The sequence below is a fragment of the Amphibalanus amphitrite genome, unplaced genomic scaffold (assembly GCF_019059575.1).
Source record: "Amphibalanus amphitrite isolate SeventyFive unplaced genomic scaffold, NRLGWU_Aamphi_draft 000972F_arrow, whole genome shotgun sequence".
NCBI lineage: Eukaryota > Metazoa > Arthropoda > Thecostraca > Balanomorpha > Balanidae > Amphibalanus > Amphibalanus amphitrite.
In genome coordinates this window covers 257,936-271,128 of record NW_024882466.1, presented here as the reverse complement: position 1 = coordinate 271,128, position 13,193 = coordinate 257,936, and the positions used below count along the sequence as shown (strand labels likewise).

Below are 13,193 nucleotides of genomic sequence, written 5' to 3'. Positions count from 1 at the left end.
ACCATATCCAAAAAAAAAAAAACAAATGTCAACCTAACCCCAGTAACACAGGGTCCGCTAGGTAACCAACGAACAGCAATAGTATGAAGTTGGTAGTCGGAATAACCGAACTAGCAACCAAAAGGCACTAAACCCGACCATGCTGTGTGACTGAACGTTTGTAAATGTGCCACTCTCTAGCATCAACACCCGGTCAAGTGATCCGGTCATTTTTTCCCAGGAAATTAGTTATGTATAGTCACTTTTCGGATTATTCTCTGGGATAATAATATATAACTCACACTGGACTTGTGAGTTATATATTATTATCCCAGAGAATAATCCGAAAAGTGACTATACATAATCAATAATAATCACTCATTTGAGGAGTTTGATGAGTGCTCCTCTGATTTAGCATACAGAAATAGTCGTAGCATCGATCGCTCTCGTCTGAACTCGTTTGCCTTATGTTGTTCGGTACTTCGCACACGTTAGCATTTTGAAACTAGCAATCTAATAACGCTAACAGGATATTCTGAAAACTGTAAGATAAAGTTCCGCCAGCCTGCAGGGCTTGAATGCATATGCAATATGCTCGACGAGCATCACATGAGGAACATTTCGATATTATTTTGTCCGTATATGTAAAGGTCATTTACATATTTTACAAAGCCTGGGCTTACTGTCAGGATAAATAGACCATGCTCACAAATCACTGACATTTCTCGTCGCGTATCACCGGATGTAACACAAGAACACGCTCAGCAACTGACTCCCATTTCTGTCTCTGCCCGCAGATCTGCCGGCGACACCCACCAACCCTCCGAACTTCACCCCTCCCACGCCTCCCACGCCTCCCACTCCTCCCACCGCTCCCACCGTGGGCTGGATCCCACCGACGCCGCCGACGCCGCCCACTCTGCCGCCGGACCACACGCCTCCCACCCCTCCAACGCCCCCGACCCCTCCCACTCTGCCGCCGTCCCACACCGTGCCCACCACGCCGCCGGTCAAACCGCAGAACCTGCCGAGCAACCTGAGGGAGAATGAGTGCGGGCGCAGCAATCTACCACAGGAATGGTGAGCGGGATAGGTGGCTTTTCATTTATTTCCCATCTAACTTATTTTCTCGTGCGTTTTTAACGCGTATGTGAATCAGACTGTTAAGAAATAGTATATGTTTAGCGTCAGCTGTTTCAGATTCACGTAATAATCATTGCAATACTTTGGGTGCACTCTCTGTCTCCGCACGCTTGATCTATCGCGTTCAACGGCTCCATCCCATCGACCGGTTCGGGGTCACCTTTGTTGATCCACCTCGTCTGCCCGCTCCTCCTTTCAGGACGGTGGGCGCTCGTCAGGTGGAGTACCAGGGTGACCTGCCCTGGATGGTTGCCCTCGGATACCGGCGTCGGCGCCGCGTCGTCTACAGATGCTCCGGAGTGCTCATCAACGACCTCTGGGTGCTCACGGCCGCGCACTGCATCAAACAACGCGGACCGTGAGTTTGGACTCGGTTAATTGTGTTACTTATCGACCTGCTCTTGTGACCAGTGAATTGGGGGTTCTTATTTAGTGGTATAGCCAGTAGAGTAGCATGTTTGGTTCGTTTTTATTTATATGCAAGTTGCAGTTTGCGAGTGGTTACCAGCGAAAAAAAAAATCATTTTTTATATTTATGGAAGCTATGGAAATGCGCTGGCAGAGAAGTGTGGCTGTGGTTTGGTCATTTATAAATCAAAGTCTCGCAAATGTCCTTAAAGGTAGTGTGCCACCTTTGAATGATTTCCCATTTTATTTTTCCAAGGATAAGAAGCTTCTGTTTTTACCTAATATCGCAAAAAATCAAAAATGGGCCTAAAATAGTGCTTTTTTTCGCCTAAAAGTTTATCGGTTTTTCGATATGTATAACAACTGTAGTGGACTGATCTGCAAACAGGCGTCGGCAACAATCACGAATGCGGCGCACATGTGACAATAAGCAAAGGTCTTTATAGAGTTACGACGTACGGGAATGAGTTATCAGCTGTCTAATCGTAGACAACACAATGTCGAATTTAAACTGTAAGCCTGTATTGGTATTGTTTCTTTAATTTGGCTGTCGAACATTAATTTATGGTTGGAAATATTATTTTATGTAAAATAATTGATATGAAACAGCCGTCTCTAAAGTTATTACCCCATCTCACCACATGAAAGTGGCAGAAATGACAATGATCAGCTGACGCATTTTTCTTGGCCGAAGTCAGAGCGCGCGGCCCGACGCACCACCACCGCGCCCAAAGCCAGGGCCCCGGTAACGTGAGGTAGCCGAGTCGGGGCAGCGTGCGCTGACCCAAGCCGGGGCCGCGGCTTTGGGCGCGATCTACCGCATCCCCGCGGGCAGCCCCGGGCTATCACATGACACCGGGAGGACGCGCGGCCCCGGCTTGGGTCAGCGCACGCTGCCCCGACTCGGCTACCTCACGTTACCGGGGCCCTGGCTTTGGGCGCAGTCTACCGCACCACCTAACAGGCGTGTTCGAAACCGCAGGAGATGATGATGAACGGGTTTATCGAAACTTGATTGGATGAGCCTATCGGTAATAGCGATTTCAGTGTGTGCATTTATTGTTCATAGTGGTGTGAAATGTGGTTGGGGTACGACCGACAACCCGTCGGGGCGAATTTCGCACTGGGGTACTCAAAATTTGAAGAATTTAAGACGTTTCCATGAGTTTTGAAGGTATGGATAAGCTCTAAAAATCCGGTTCTCCTTATCTGGGCCATTAACTCCATACGGTCCAGGAAAGCTGGCACACTACCTTTAAATAGAACGACTATCATGCCTAACGAGCATCAAGCTAGAATCAATCATGATGCAATATCACTGAGTGATGAAAGTAAATCAGATGGCAAATATCATTTTATGATTTAATGCAATTTTCCTATGCCTCCCGGCCAGTATTTTTATCATATCACATCCAGCCAACCAACAAAGTATATTACAACTTATCGCATTTTTGTTTAGCTTTCTTCCAACCTTACTGTAAAAGCTGCTGTTAATTTAGCGGTGCGTTCAACCCGGGTTTCACTTACCGTCTACATGTAGCCGAGGGGCTTCACAACTGAACTCTGAAGCCTTTTAAGTTCTCGTGATCGAGACATTTGATCGCCCACTCTCCGCGGTAACATGAAAGTGCTGCTCGCGGATACCCTAAGGTCTTTGTTTGAGCCTGTGCCCTAGATTTGTTGGTTTGACGCGGACTTTGGAGTGGCAATAAACCGATAGGGAACTGCCGCAAATATGGCCACTCGTTTTTAGCACAGCACTTGATGGCGTTATATTGTATTGGACACAGGAAGTAGTGATGGTGGCTGCATTCACTCGGCAAAATTGAGCTTAAAAGAGTGTAGTTTTATTGACAATTCACACAGACTAAATGACACAGAATTGCCGATTGACAGATAAAGGTACATGCCTACCTACGTATGCCCCTTTCCCCAGCGTGGAGGCGCGTCTGGGTGACATTGACGTGATGGCGGCGTACGATGACGACCAGGAGGTGCCGCCGGTCGTCATCCCGGTGGTGGACGCCATCCGTCACCCCGACTACCTGGAGCAGCGCGGCACCGAGACTGAGCTGATCCACAACATCGGCCTCATCAAGCTGGCCCGGCGGGCTCCCAGGAACGGTGAGGACACGGTGGGGCGGGGTGGCTTCTGTTTAAGTATGAACACTGGGGCATAGCAGTGGTTCAAATGTTAACTACAAGTCATACATAACTGCATATACCTATGTATGCTGGTTTTCAAGACTTCTGCATTTAGGAAGGGCTGCTGGGATAGTTCACAGAACTCAAACATGTTTTTAGTTCGCTCGCTGTTTTTCTTCGCTGGTTACGAAACTTGAGGATATACTCCAATGCAAATACTTCGAAGAGGCAATATGCAGCGCAGCAGCTCACGTATGGAGTGTGGTTTAGCATATTTGATGTGAGTATATAGCTATTTCGTATGCCGCATGACATGAAGTTCCAAATGAAGCGTGTTCCTCTCATGGCTGGTCAAAGGTTTACTCGGTACCGTCCTGACAGCGAAGCGTATAGCTCCATGATCACTTCGCAGAACACCAATATCATATCCCAGTGTGGGTTTCGTGTCACTCATCCACCCATTTGAAGCTCTGCAAGATTACTTTACAAAAAGCTCCGAACCCTGTGAACCCTTTACTCATGCCGTCATACCGTTTGACGTGCGATCGTTCCCGACATTTGACAGATGTGATCCGGCCTATTTGCCTGCCTCTGGAGACGGAGCGAAGAGACTCGCTGGCGGAAAAGGAGGCACTCATTGCCGGATGGGGATTCCGGAGAGACAGTGAGTTCACGGAGAATGTACATAATTTACTTATGGCATATATGGCATGTATGTCATTATGGAGAATATGGCAGGGAATGTAGATTGTATACGGCACTGCTATAAGATGGTCAACTTGTTCATGTGAATACTCGTATCTATAGAGGATTTCACATGACCCGACAGGCTTGCAGTATAGATAAACCCGATGTTGGTATCATTCTGGGATCCACCAAGGAAATCCATGAAGGATCTAAATTGTGACATGTAGTGATAAGGACCTGCCTCGCCTTCCTCCTCACAACACATTACTCAGGCTATAGTACGAGGATAAGCATAACATGCGGTTGATATTGTAACGCTGCCGCGTTCATTTTCCAAGCGGACGCCGGCTCCCGGCCACGGCACACCGACCCAAAGATGGCCAACCGGTCACATCAAAATTAAAAAAAAAGATATACACCAGCAGCGAGGACGGCTCCTCTCCGACCAACAATTTCAGCGGGGACCGGGACCCGGATGCCGATTAACCGTGTCGTCTGAGGAAGGGAGTGACGGGCCTGCCTCGCAAACAAATCTAAAATATCTTGCAGCTGAGCCCCGCTACAATATGACGGTCTGTATTTTACTTTAGGTACAGTTCAGTCATGGTTTCGTGAATACCTATATGTACGGGTTAAACACCGATTCCCCTTGAGACCTGAGCGCATTGCCTTTTTGAAGACGGAACGCTAATTAAGAGCTCTCAAGCTGCTCTACCAGCAGGATGAAGATTAAAAAGTTCAATCAACTTCTTTAGAGGGCCGCTCACCTAGTAAAACTCGGCACGCCCTGTGAGCCTCGAGGAATCGATCTGTCGCAAAGGCAGGGCGATGCCCGAGATCAAGGCCTAAACGTGTCCGTGATTCATGAAGCTCATATCTACTGACATAGCGGACTGATACCTACGCCAAAAACAAAGACAGTTATAAAACACATTATTTTCTCACAAAATAGGTACCGTGGTTAATTCCCAACAGAATGCGTAGCTGGTCTGGGAAAGTAGCATTATTCGTGACGAAAATCCCATCTTCGGAAAGGGCTTAGGGGAAGTTGGGGCAATGCCGGAGTTGGGGCAAAGCCGAAATTCGAGATATTTCGAAAACCGTAAGACATGGATGCCACCTGTCAGTGATGCTCTGAAGCTTAAGTGACTACAATTATCGCATGTTTGTTACGAGTCGTCATTCGGAATACTTTGGCTGTGAGGGCGCCAAGAGCGTTTTCAAGGTACGCGTTCCTTGTACTACATGCGCCTTTGAAGCTGCATTTCTTACTCGTTATGCTACCGTTTGTCTGGCCAATTCGGTCAAGTAATCTTCAGCATGTCTTGGCATTAGTGTGCTGCCTATTTGAAATTTATACGGCACGTTGAAAACTTATGGGCCTGCAAATGAAAGTATGGCTGGCTGGGGTAATGCCGAAAACGTGCAATTACGCACGTTAAAGCACGCTACGTGGACTTTACTGCTGTAGAATAGCAACGCGAATTTTTAGTCACACAAATTACACTTTCAACCGACACAACGGCCTGTTACCTATAAGGAATTATTTACCTGGCATTTTCTTATTATATCACACAATTATAACTTCCAGTGTGCACCAAGCGTCCTCAAGCTCTTAAAACGCGTGTCAGCTTTGATAAATTCTGGATAAAGTTTGAGATAAAGTGGCAAAACATCAATGTCGGCATTCCCCGTAGATCATTTCTCCCATTTTCGGCTTTCCCCGCAGTCCGGGGCAACGCCGAAAAAGTCACTTCTTTGATATTTTTATTTTGTGCGCTTAACGGTATGCGAATTCATCAAATGCGCCTGGTATGTTTGAAAGGCAAAAGACTGGCCTCTCGAATGACGCCAACAAGAATAGCTTATGTTGTCTACCTTGCGTGCTACGGGCGTCAGAAAAAAAGTATTCGGCGTTCCCCCAACTTCCCCTTCCATCGGCAGCCGGTCTCGAAACAGTGAAGGTAGCAGGCGGACGTCTTAGACGGGCGGCTCTGCGGGTGGTTTCAGCGACCCTGTTTACGGGGCCGCCATATTCCCGAGCGAGCTCTGTTTGCCGCGCTGATGGCCCATTGTGAGCCGCCCCGGTCTTAGCTCGTAACACACCTCGATCTCAGCTCCACGGCCACTGATGGGAGAAGGGATGGGCTTTCGTTTTACTGGGTGCTGGGCGCTGGTAACATGCATGATGCAGCTTATATTGCAAAACAAGGTTGCTACTTCATTATCATTTAAGTTCGCACTATTGACAAAAACCATTCCAGCTTCCAGCTTGCAACAAAAATAACAACGTCTTTTATTAGCTACTAACGAAAAGCAGCTCATGGATGGAAGAAACGCGATCACCATTTATAATCGTCACTTCTTTCTAGGACAGTGTATGCTAACCAGCCATACATACCTACAAGTAGGTACGAAATGGATTTTGAAATCGACTTCCTTTCAGAAATTGACCATTTCCCCGCCAAAAATGACCACACCTTTCCTCGGTTTTTGGCCAGGAAACCAAACAGACATTGGTAAATCTTTCTCTTTTCTATACCAGTGAAATTCTTCAATGCGCATCTATAGCCAGTTCACTGCGCAATGCTCCCTCAATTGTTATCAGAATGGAAGTCATTATGACGTCTGTCGTCTGATTAGAGACCGGTACTGCGAAAGGACCGCGTTGAGACAGCCACCGTGGCTCTTGGGCGGGCAGACGGGAGGGATGAGTTAAGCTGCGACTCTTTGAGTGGTTCTTTTGTTGAGTTAAATGCACCACTGCCGAGCCAAGTTGCGAGTTCCTGGAAATTTCGTCGTTTACGACTTACCAAGTTATTTGCCCGGAGAAAAGTTCTCGGGAAGTATGAGTGCTGTGCTCGCATTGGAACAGAAGTTAAGTGTTATGTTGCGGTAGCTTCTTGGCAATTAAACTGCCGCTAGAAAACAAATGCTGGACTTAATCAACATCTCTGACGGTTGCACAATGCACAGTTTACTTTTATATTTCAGTCGCGCGGTAGCATTGTATCTAATATAATATACCATTTGTGTTGGTCCATTTGGAGCGCCTTTGGCCACATGTTTATATGGATTCACATATTCCGGATAAAGCATTATATTGTCAATCCCAGCACCCACGAAAGAATTCCTTCTGCCCTGCATATTATACCTATACAGGCGGCAAGCCATACAAGACACCACCGTATGCCGTTTGGAAACCTATAACAATTGATGGCTCGCGAAGCTGTTCAGATAGCCCCGGTTCAGATTCAGATTCAGGCTGTGGACGTAGTTATATGTGTATTCGTTGAACATACACCCAACCCAACGAGGCATAGCATTCTTGAACCCTGGGATTTTCCCGTATGAGGCGGCAATTTGCATGCATATATTCATGAGTTTCAAAGTGCCAGGCTCCTGGCGTCATCTGCGGTCGTGTAATAAAGGTCAGCTGGCTCTTATGGAAGGCGTTTATAACGTGACCTTACAAAGGTATATGTCAAAGTCACAGAGTCACTTTAACTAAGTAGAGCAGCTGTCGTCTGAAATAGGTGCCATAACGTTAACCGGAAAATATTGATGCTGAGAGCTGTCATGTAACTTACTTCTAGTATATGCATTTATTTCGTTATTTGCAATCAGAAGTCTGCTTTCCGAGAAAATTATCAGCAGGATTATATGAGCAATGCGTAATGAAGCAAACCTATCGGTGTGTTATGCTATGTACAATTCGCCATCAATTCATGCGCCATTCAATTCACCATCAATTGTATGCTCACGTAAGTTAAGCGCATGCTAACGAACTTTGCAAAATGTCAATGCATTGGGATAGTCCGATTCCTTGAATGCATTAAAAAAAAAATCAGTCAAATCAAACATGCTTCGAGGTTATTCAGTAATGAAATGTAGCTCTTTCTATAAAAGGCGGCCGCCACTTATGGATGCCATTTTTAGCAAATTCATGTAGCAATGAAATAACAGCTTGCCAGAAACTATTCTACGTCTATTCTAGAACAAGAGATTGTATTGCTTTATAGCAAAACATATATGTTTTGCTATAAAATATGAAATAGCTCACCTATAGGTGAGCTATTTCAGCATATTTGCAGAGGATTTAAAATAGTTCAAATGAGGTTCATATCGGTTGCAGAAGGGTTGCCTGCCTTCTCTGGTAATCTTTTAAAGTATGAAAGGATAAGAACAATAGTTTGACCTTCAAATTACAAAAGCATTTAAATGCGAGGCGCCATGACCCATGACTTATGTATATTGAATACCATACTAAACTAACGATTATAACAATATCTGAACAATGCATGCCTTAGTTTGCCGCAGGGTATTCGGTTAAAGGAAACAGTCCACTTTCCTGAAATCAGCATTTTGCTATTGATTTCTGATTTTTTATGCTCAAAATAATCATGAAATAAAATAAAACCTTTTTGTAAAAACAATTATTTTCTATATTTTAATATAGGACGAACTATATTCTATGTAAAATAATGTTTGACGCGGAAGCTTATTACGCATTGACCAATCATATTGCGTAGCTCAAACCTACGCATACTGCATTGACTGTAAGCAGCACGCTGATTGGCTGACGATGACGTGGCTGCATTCCTGTGCAAGGCACGCATTCCTCTACAAGGCACTCTTTTCGGAACGAGAAATGGAATATCTTCGTCTAGGGTGATCGTTGAGCCGTAAGAGCTCCTGATTTGTGCTAGTCTCAGCTCAAGCTACGAAACTGCTATTCCAGCTCAAAACCCCATGTTAAAAGTGAACTATTTCCTTTAACCTGCATTCTGCCCTAACCATTTTGACCTCGGCTTGTTTCAGCAGGCGCAAGGCAGGCAGTAGGGTATTCGGTTGACCTTCATTCTGTCCTCCTGACCGTTGACCCCGCCTCGTTTCAGCGGGTCGTCCGCGGCGGGTGATGCACTTCTCCAGCGCCGAACTCAGCTCCCACCAGGAGTGTGTGGCCTCCTACAAGGGCGAGTACACCATCACCTACCGCATGCTGTGCGCCTTCGACTACTCCGGCATCGACTCCTGCAAGGTAATCATCGCTGAGTGGTTATCATAAAAATTCCTATTATAAAAAGCTCCGATTCAAGAAATACCACAGTAGATGCAGGGCTATGCCAATCAAATCGACGTTTTGCTTTCTTTTGATAGATACTCCCTCTCTGTTTCACCCAATACTTATATAATAATGCCGCCTTACTTACAACCCATTTTTGTAGGTCACGGTCACCGCTACAAAAGCAAGACTATGGTCTTTTTTTCTTTTCTTTTTCGTCTCACGCTGGCTGACCCCTGCTGATAGTTTTCCGGGCTCGGCTTCTGTGTCCTGTCGCTAATGGTTTCCGAGATATCATGGCTCCCCAGCTAATGTGTTGCTACTACCACTCTGGTGTGTGTATGTGTGGTGGGTATTAGCGCATCTGACGACTTGGTGGCGGCAGGGGTCCGCCGTCCACGGGGCGGGGGCGGGGGCGGGCGGCGAGCAGGGATAGCGCTGATATGGAGTGGAGGGCTGCGTCTGACTGGCACGGCAATGGAGGAGCGTTAGGATGGAAAAGCGTACCGCGATGCCGGCGGTTCTGATTAGGTGGGCGCCTGAAACAGCTGCCGCGGAACACGCAGACCGTTTATAAATGTCGCCCCGAGGAGGCGTGCAGCTGACGGCTGCAGCACTCAATGAAAAGCAGGCGTCCAGACGCAGAAAATGTGATTTCAGATGTTGCAATCCCGATCCTGAAAGCGGCTTTAAAAACTGATCGAGAATGGATCTCGTGAAAGTATTGAAATTTTATTATTGGTAGACTGCTGTTAATCAACCGTTTAAGTTGTATTTTCTCTCCGCATAACGCGTCCCATTTTTTATCTCCATACTGACACATTTGATCATTCTGACACAGCCGTGTCTAATCTATCGTAGCCGGACTGACACTGCCGTGACGGTGTCATGACCTGACTGACACCTAAACGGGTCAGAGCGGCGTGATCTGTCTGACTCAGAAGTCAGAAGCGAGTGTGAGTACCTGACAGACACGGTGTCATAATGGGACAAACATCGGCAAGGTGTCATGATCTGACTGTCCCTGTCCCTGTGTCATGAGACATGAGCTGACAGCCCCTGACACGATATTTTCCTCTGCAGGGTGACAGCGGCACGCCTCTGATGCGCCAGTCCGCCAACGGCACCGGACCCTGGGAGGTGATGGGTATCGGCGCGTACGGCCAGGGCTGCGCCGATCCCAACTATCCGGCCGTCTTCACCAAGATCGACACCTACCTCAACTGGATCAGCCGCACAGTGGACCGAAACTGAGCAGACGAGACGGAATAACAAACGCACAGTGGACCGAAACTGAGCTACGGTGGACTGAGCCGACGAGATGAAAGTGAGCCGACGCGACACCGGCCGCACAGTGGACCAAAACAGCTTACCGTGATGTGGAGAAACCGCACAGTGTGGACTGAAACTATGTTATGGTGACGTGAGGCCAGAGACAGGCGCAAAAGCAATGCCGTTTATTCTATCGAGGCTGTGGTTCTACAGAGCACAAAATGCCAGAACCTGCTGAGAATCAATGTTTCATAGTCTGGTGTCAGACGGTGGAAAGCTTCCTGTAAGGTCCTGAGGGCGTGGAGGCGCCGAGCCGCGCAGCGCCGCCCAGAGAAATCCACAGTAATTTTATGGTGATGCTTTTTATTTTATGAGTCGTGCAGTTCAGAATCTCAGGCTGAGAAAATCGCCCGGCGCATTTTGCACACCGAGTGTCGCCGAGATACGTGGGTGCATTCTCTGACAGATGTAAAGCAGGCTGACATCGCCTGACAAACCAGAGGCGTTCCTCCGGTATCGGAAAGAATAGAGATAAATGGGGCCTGTCCAATAAGTCCATGTGGTAGTGATTCAGCTGCAAATATGAAATACGACGGTCATCTCTGTTACAGTTCTGTCAACGGAGAGTGGAAGAGATACAATAGTTGATGAATGGTTTCTGTGAAATAAATGTCATCAACTGTGATCCTTTTCTGATGCGTGAATTTGGAACGCAGGGTTCATTTCACGCAATGAAACCCGCCGTCTTAATGTCCAGGAAGACAAATCATTTATTGTTATCCCGCGCCGGGCCGGTGCTCGGCGTCAACCACGCCGGGGCCCGGGCTGAAGGGGTTTGGGGGGAGGGGTCTTAACCCTCGCCGGCCGAGGGGGGGGGGGGCGGGTGCCGCCCCCCCCCCCATAGGATTTTTTCGCGATAGCTCCGAACACGCTGGCGATAGAGAGCTGAAACTTGGCATACCTGACCTTTGATCCAAGCCGGATCTTTTGACACCAACCGCATTTTTGGGTCAGGTCAGGTCACTGACCTATGACGTCATAAGTGAACCTCTGCACGGTCTTCAGATGTCGCAACTTTGCAACGCCCTCACTGCCAGAGGAGATGTCACAGGGAAATGAAACTTGCAGGATCTAGTATCCATTATGAGTCCCACAACTTGTATATCTCGGATTTTTCCTAAAGGTCATATGAGGTCAGGTCATTTTCGTGACCTCACCATTATAAGTCAATGGGGAAAAATGAAAACTGCTATTCTGGCGCCGGGAACGATCTCCAACTATCTCAAGCACACAGAATCGTGATTTGATGGACTCCTTGCAAGGTTAGATGCGTCACTTTTGCAATGTTGACCTTGCGTGACGTCATTTATGACGTCATCAAGGTCATATTCGTTTTTCGTCAATAACTCTTGATCAAATTAAGCTAGCGAGTCGGGAAAGCCACCAATGGACTCAGGAAGATCTGCCGAATCGAATGATATGCGACATGACCTCTTTCGACCAACTTCGTGACCTGGGGGTGCTGACCTGACCTTGACCTGAGGTCAACACCCCAAGTTGACCTGACCCGGACAAAAAGTATATCATTCGACGCGCCTGAGCGAGACGAACACGATGCTGCCAAAATCGGCGCTCTGCGGCCGTTTTTTGCGAAGTTATTGACCAAAAACTGAACCGTACCTTGGGGACTTGACCTGACCTCAGAGGTCACCGGTTGACCTAGGACCTTAAAATCGGGTACCAATCTCTGCGTCTCGTAACGGCGCACACGCTCGTTTTTTCCGCGACGCGCTAGCTCCACCAGGGGCGAAACGGCGAGGGGGGGGGTCGTACCCGCCCCCCCCCTCGGCCGGCGCGTATGTAGAAAACCAATAGGTCCGGCGAGGGTTAACCCACGCCCCGCTGGGCTATTCAGCCATACGCGCCCTGCTGGGGGGGGGGCAGATTCTGCCCCCCCCCGTCTAACTTCCGAACCGATGGTCGTAGAAAGACGGGGAAAACGGCAATCGAAAGCTCTCAACAAGGCTGATCTTTAGAGCCGATTTTTTTGCTTAAGTAGGTCAGAGGTCAGGTCAAGGTCAGGTCAAGGGTACAAAATGCAAGCTTCTACAGTATCGGCCAGCTTGCACCGTAGTTGCCGAAGAATGGACTGAGACTGGTTGCCCAAAACGTGTTCTTAGGCTACCAAGACAATGTTCGTTGCACACAATATCATGCAAGGCCAAGGTTAAGGTCAAGGTCAGGTCAGGTCACCAAAAACGAAATATAGAAAGGGGCACGTGCGACACATGTTTTATGGGTCATTTTATTCATAGAATTAAATGGACACACTCAATAAGTGATATGGACTACATCTGGATGAATTTCAGGTCGAGGTCAGGTCAAGGTCAGGTCAAGTGAGGTCAAATTTTGAAGTTGGTTGTTAAGACCTACAGAGGTGTCTATCTGATGCAGTTTTTCACGGCGAATCGAATGGTGCTATTTTTGTTTCCTT

At 47.4% G+C, this 13,193-nt stretch overlaps 1 protein-coding gene across 1 annotated transcript; it reads left to right on the top strand.

Annotated features, from left to right (window-relative positions):
* The first annotated feature begins 774 nt into the window (after positions 1-774).
* On the top strand, positions 775-11,384 carry LOC122368740 (phenoloxidase-activating enzyme 1-like). The gene is made up of 6 exons (XM_043342959.1): positions 775-1,059; positions 1,322-1,480; positions 3,467-3,654; positions 4,241-4,339; positions 9,261-9,403; positions 10,511-11,384. The coding sequence occupies exons 2-6, from the start codon at positions 1,368-1,370 to the stop codon at positions 10,679-10,681; spliced, it is 714 nt and encodes a 237-aa protein (XP_043198894.1). The 5' UTR covers positions 775-1,059; positions 1,322-1,367; the 3' UTR covers positions 10,682-11,384.
* Positions 11,385-13,193: the final 1,809 nt, after the last annotated feature.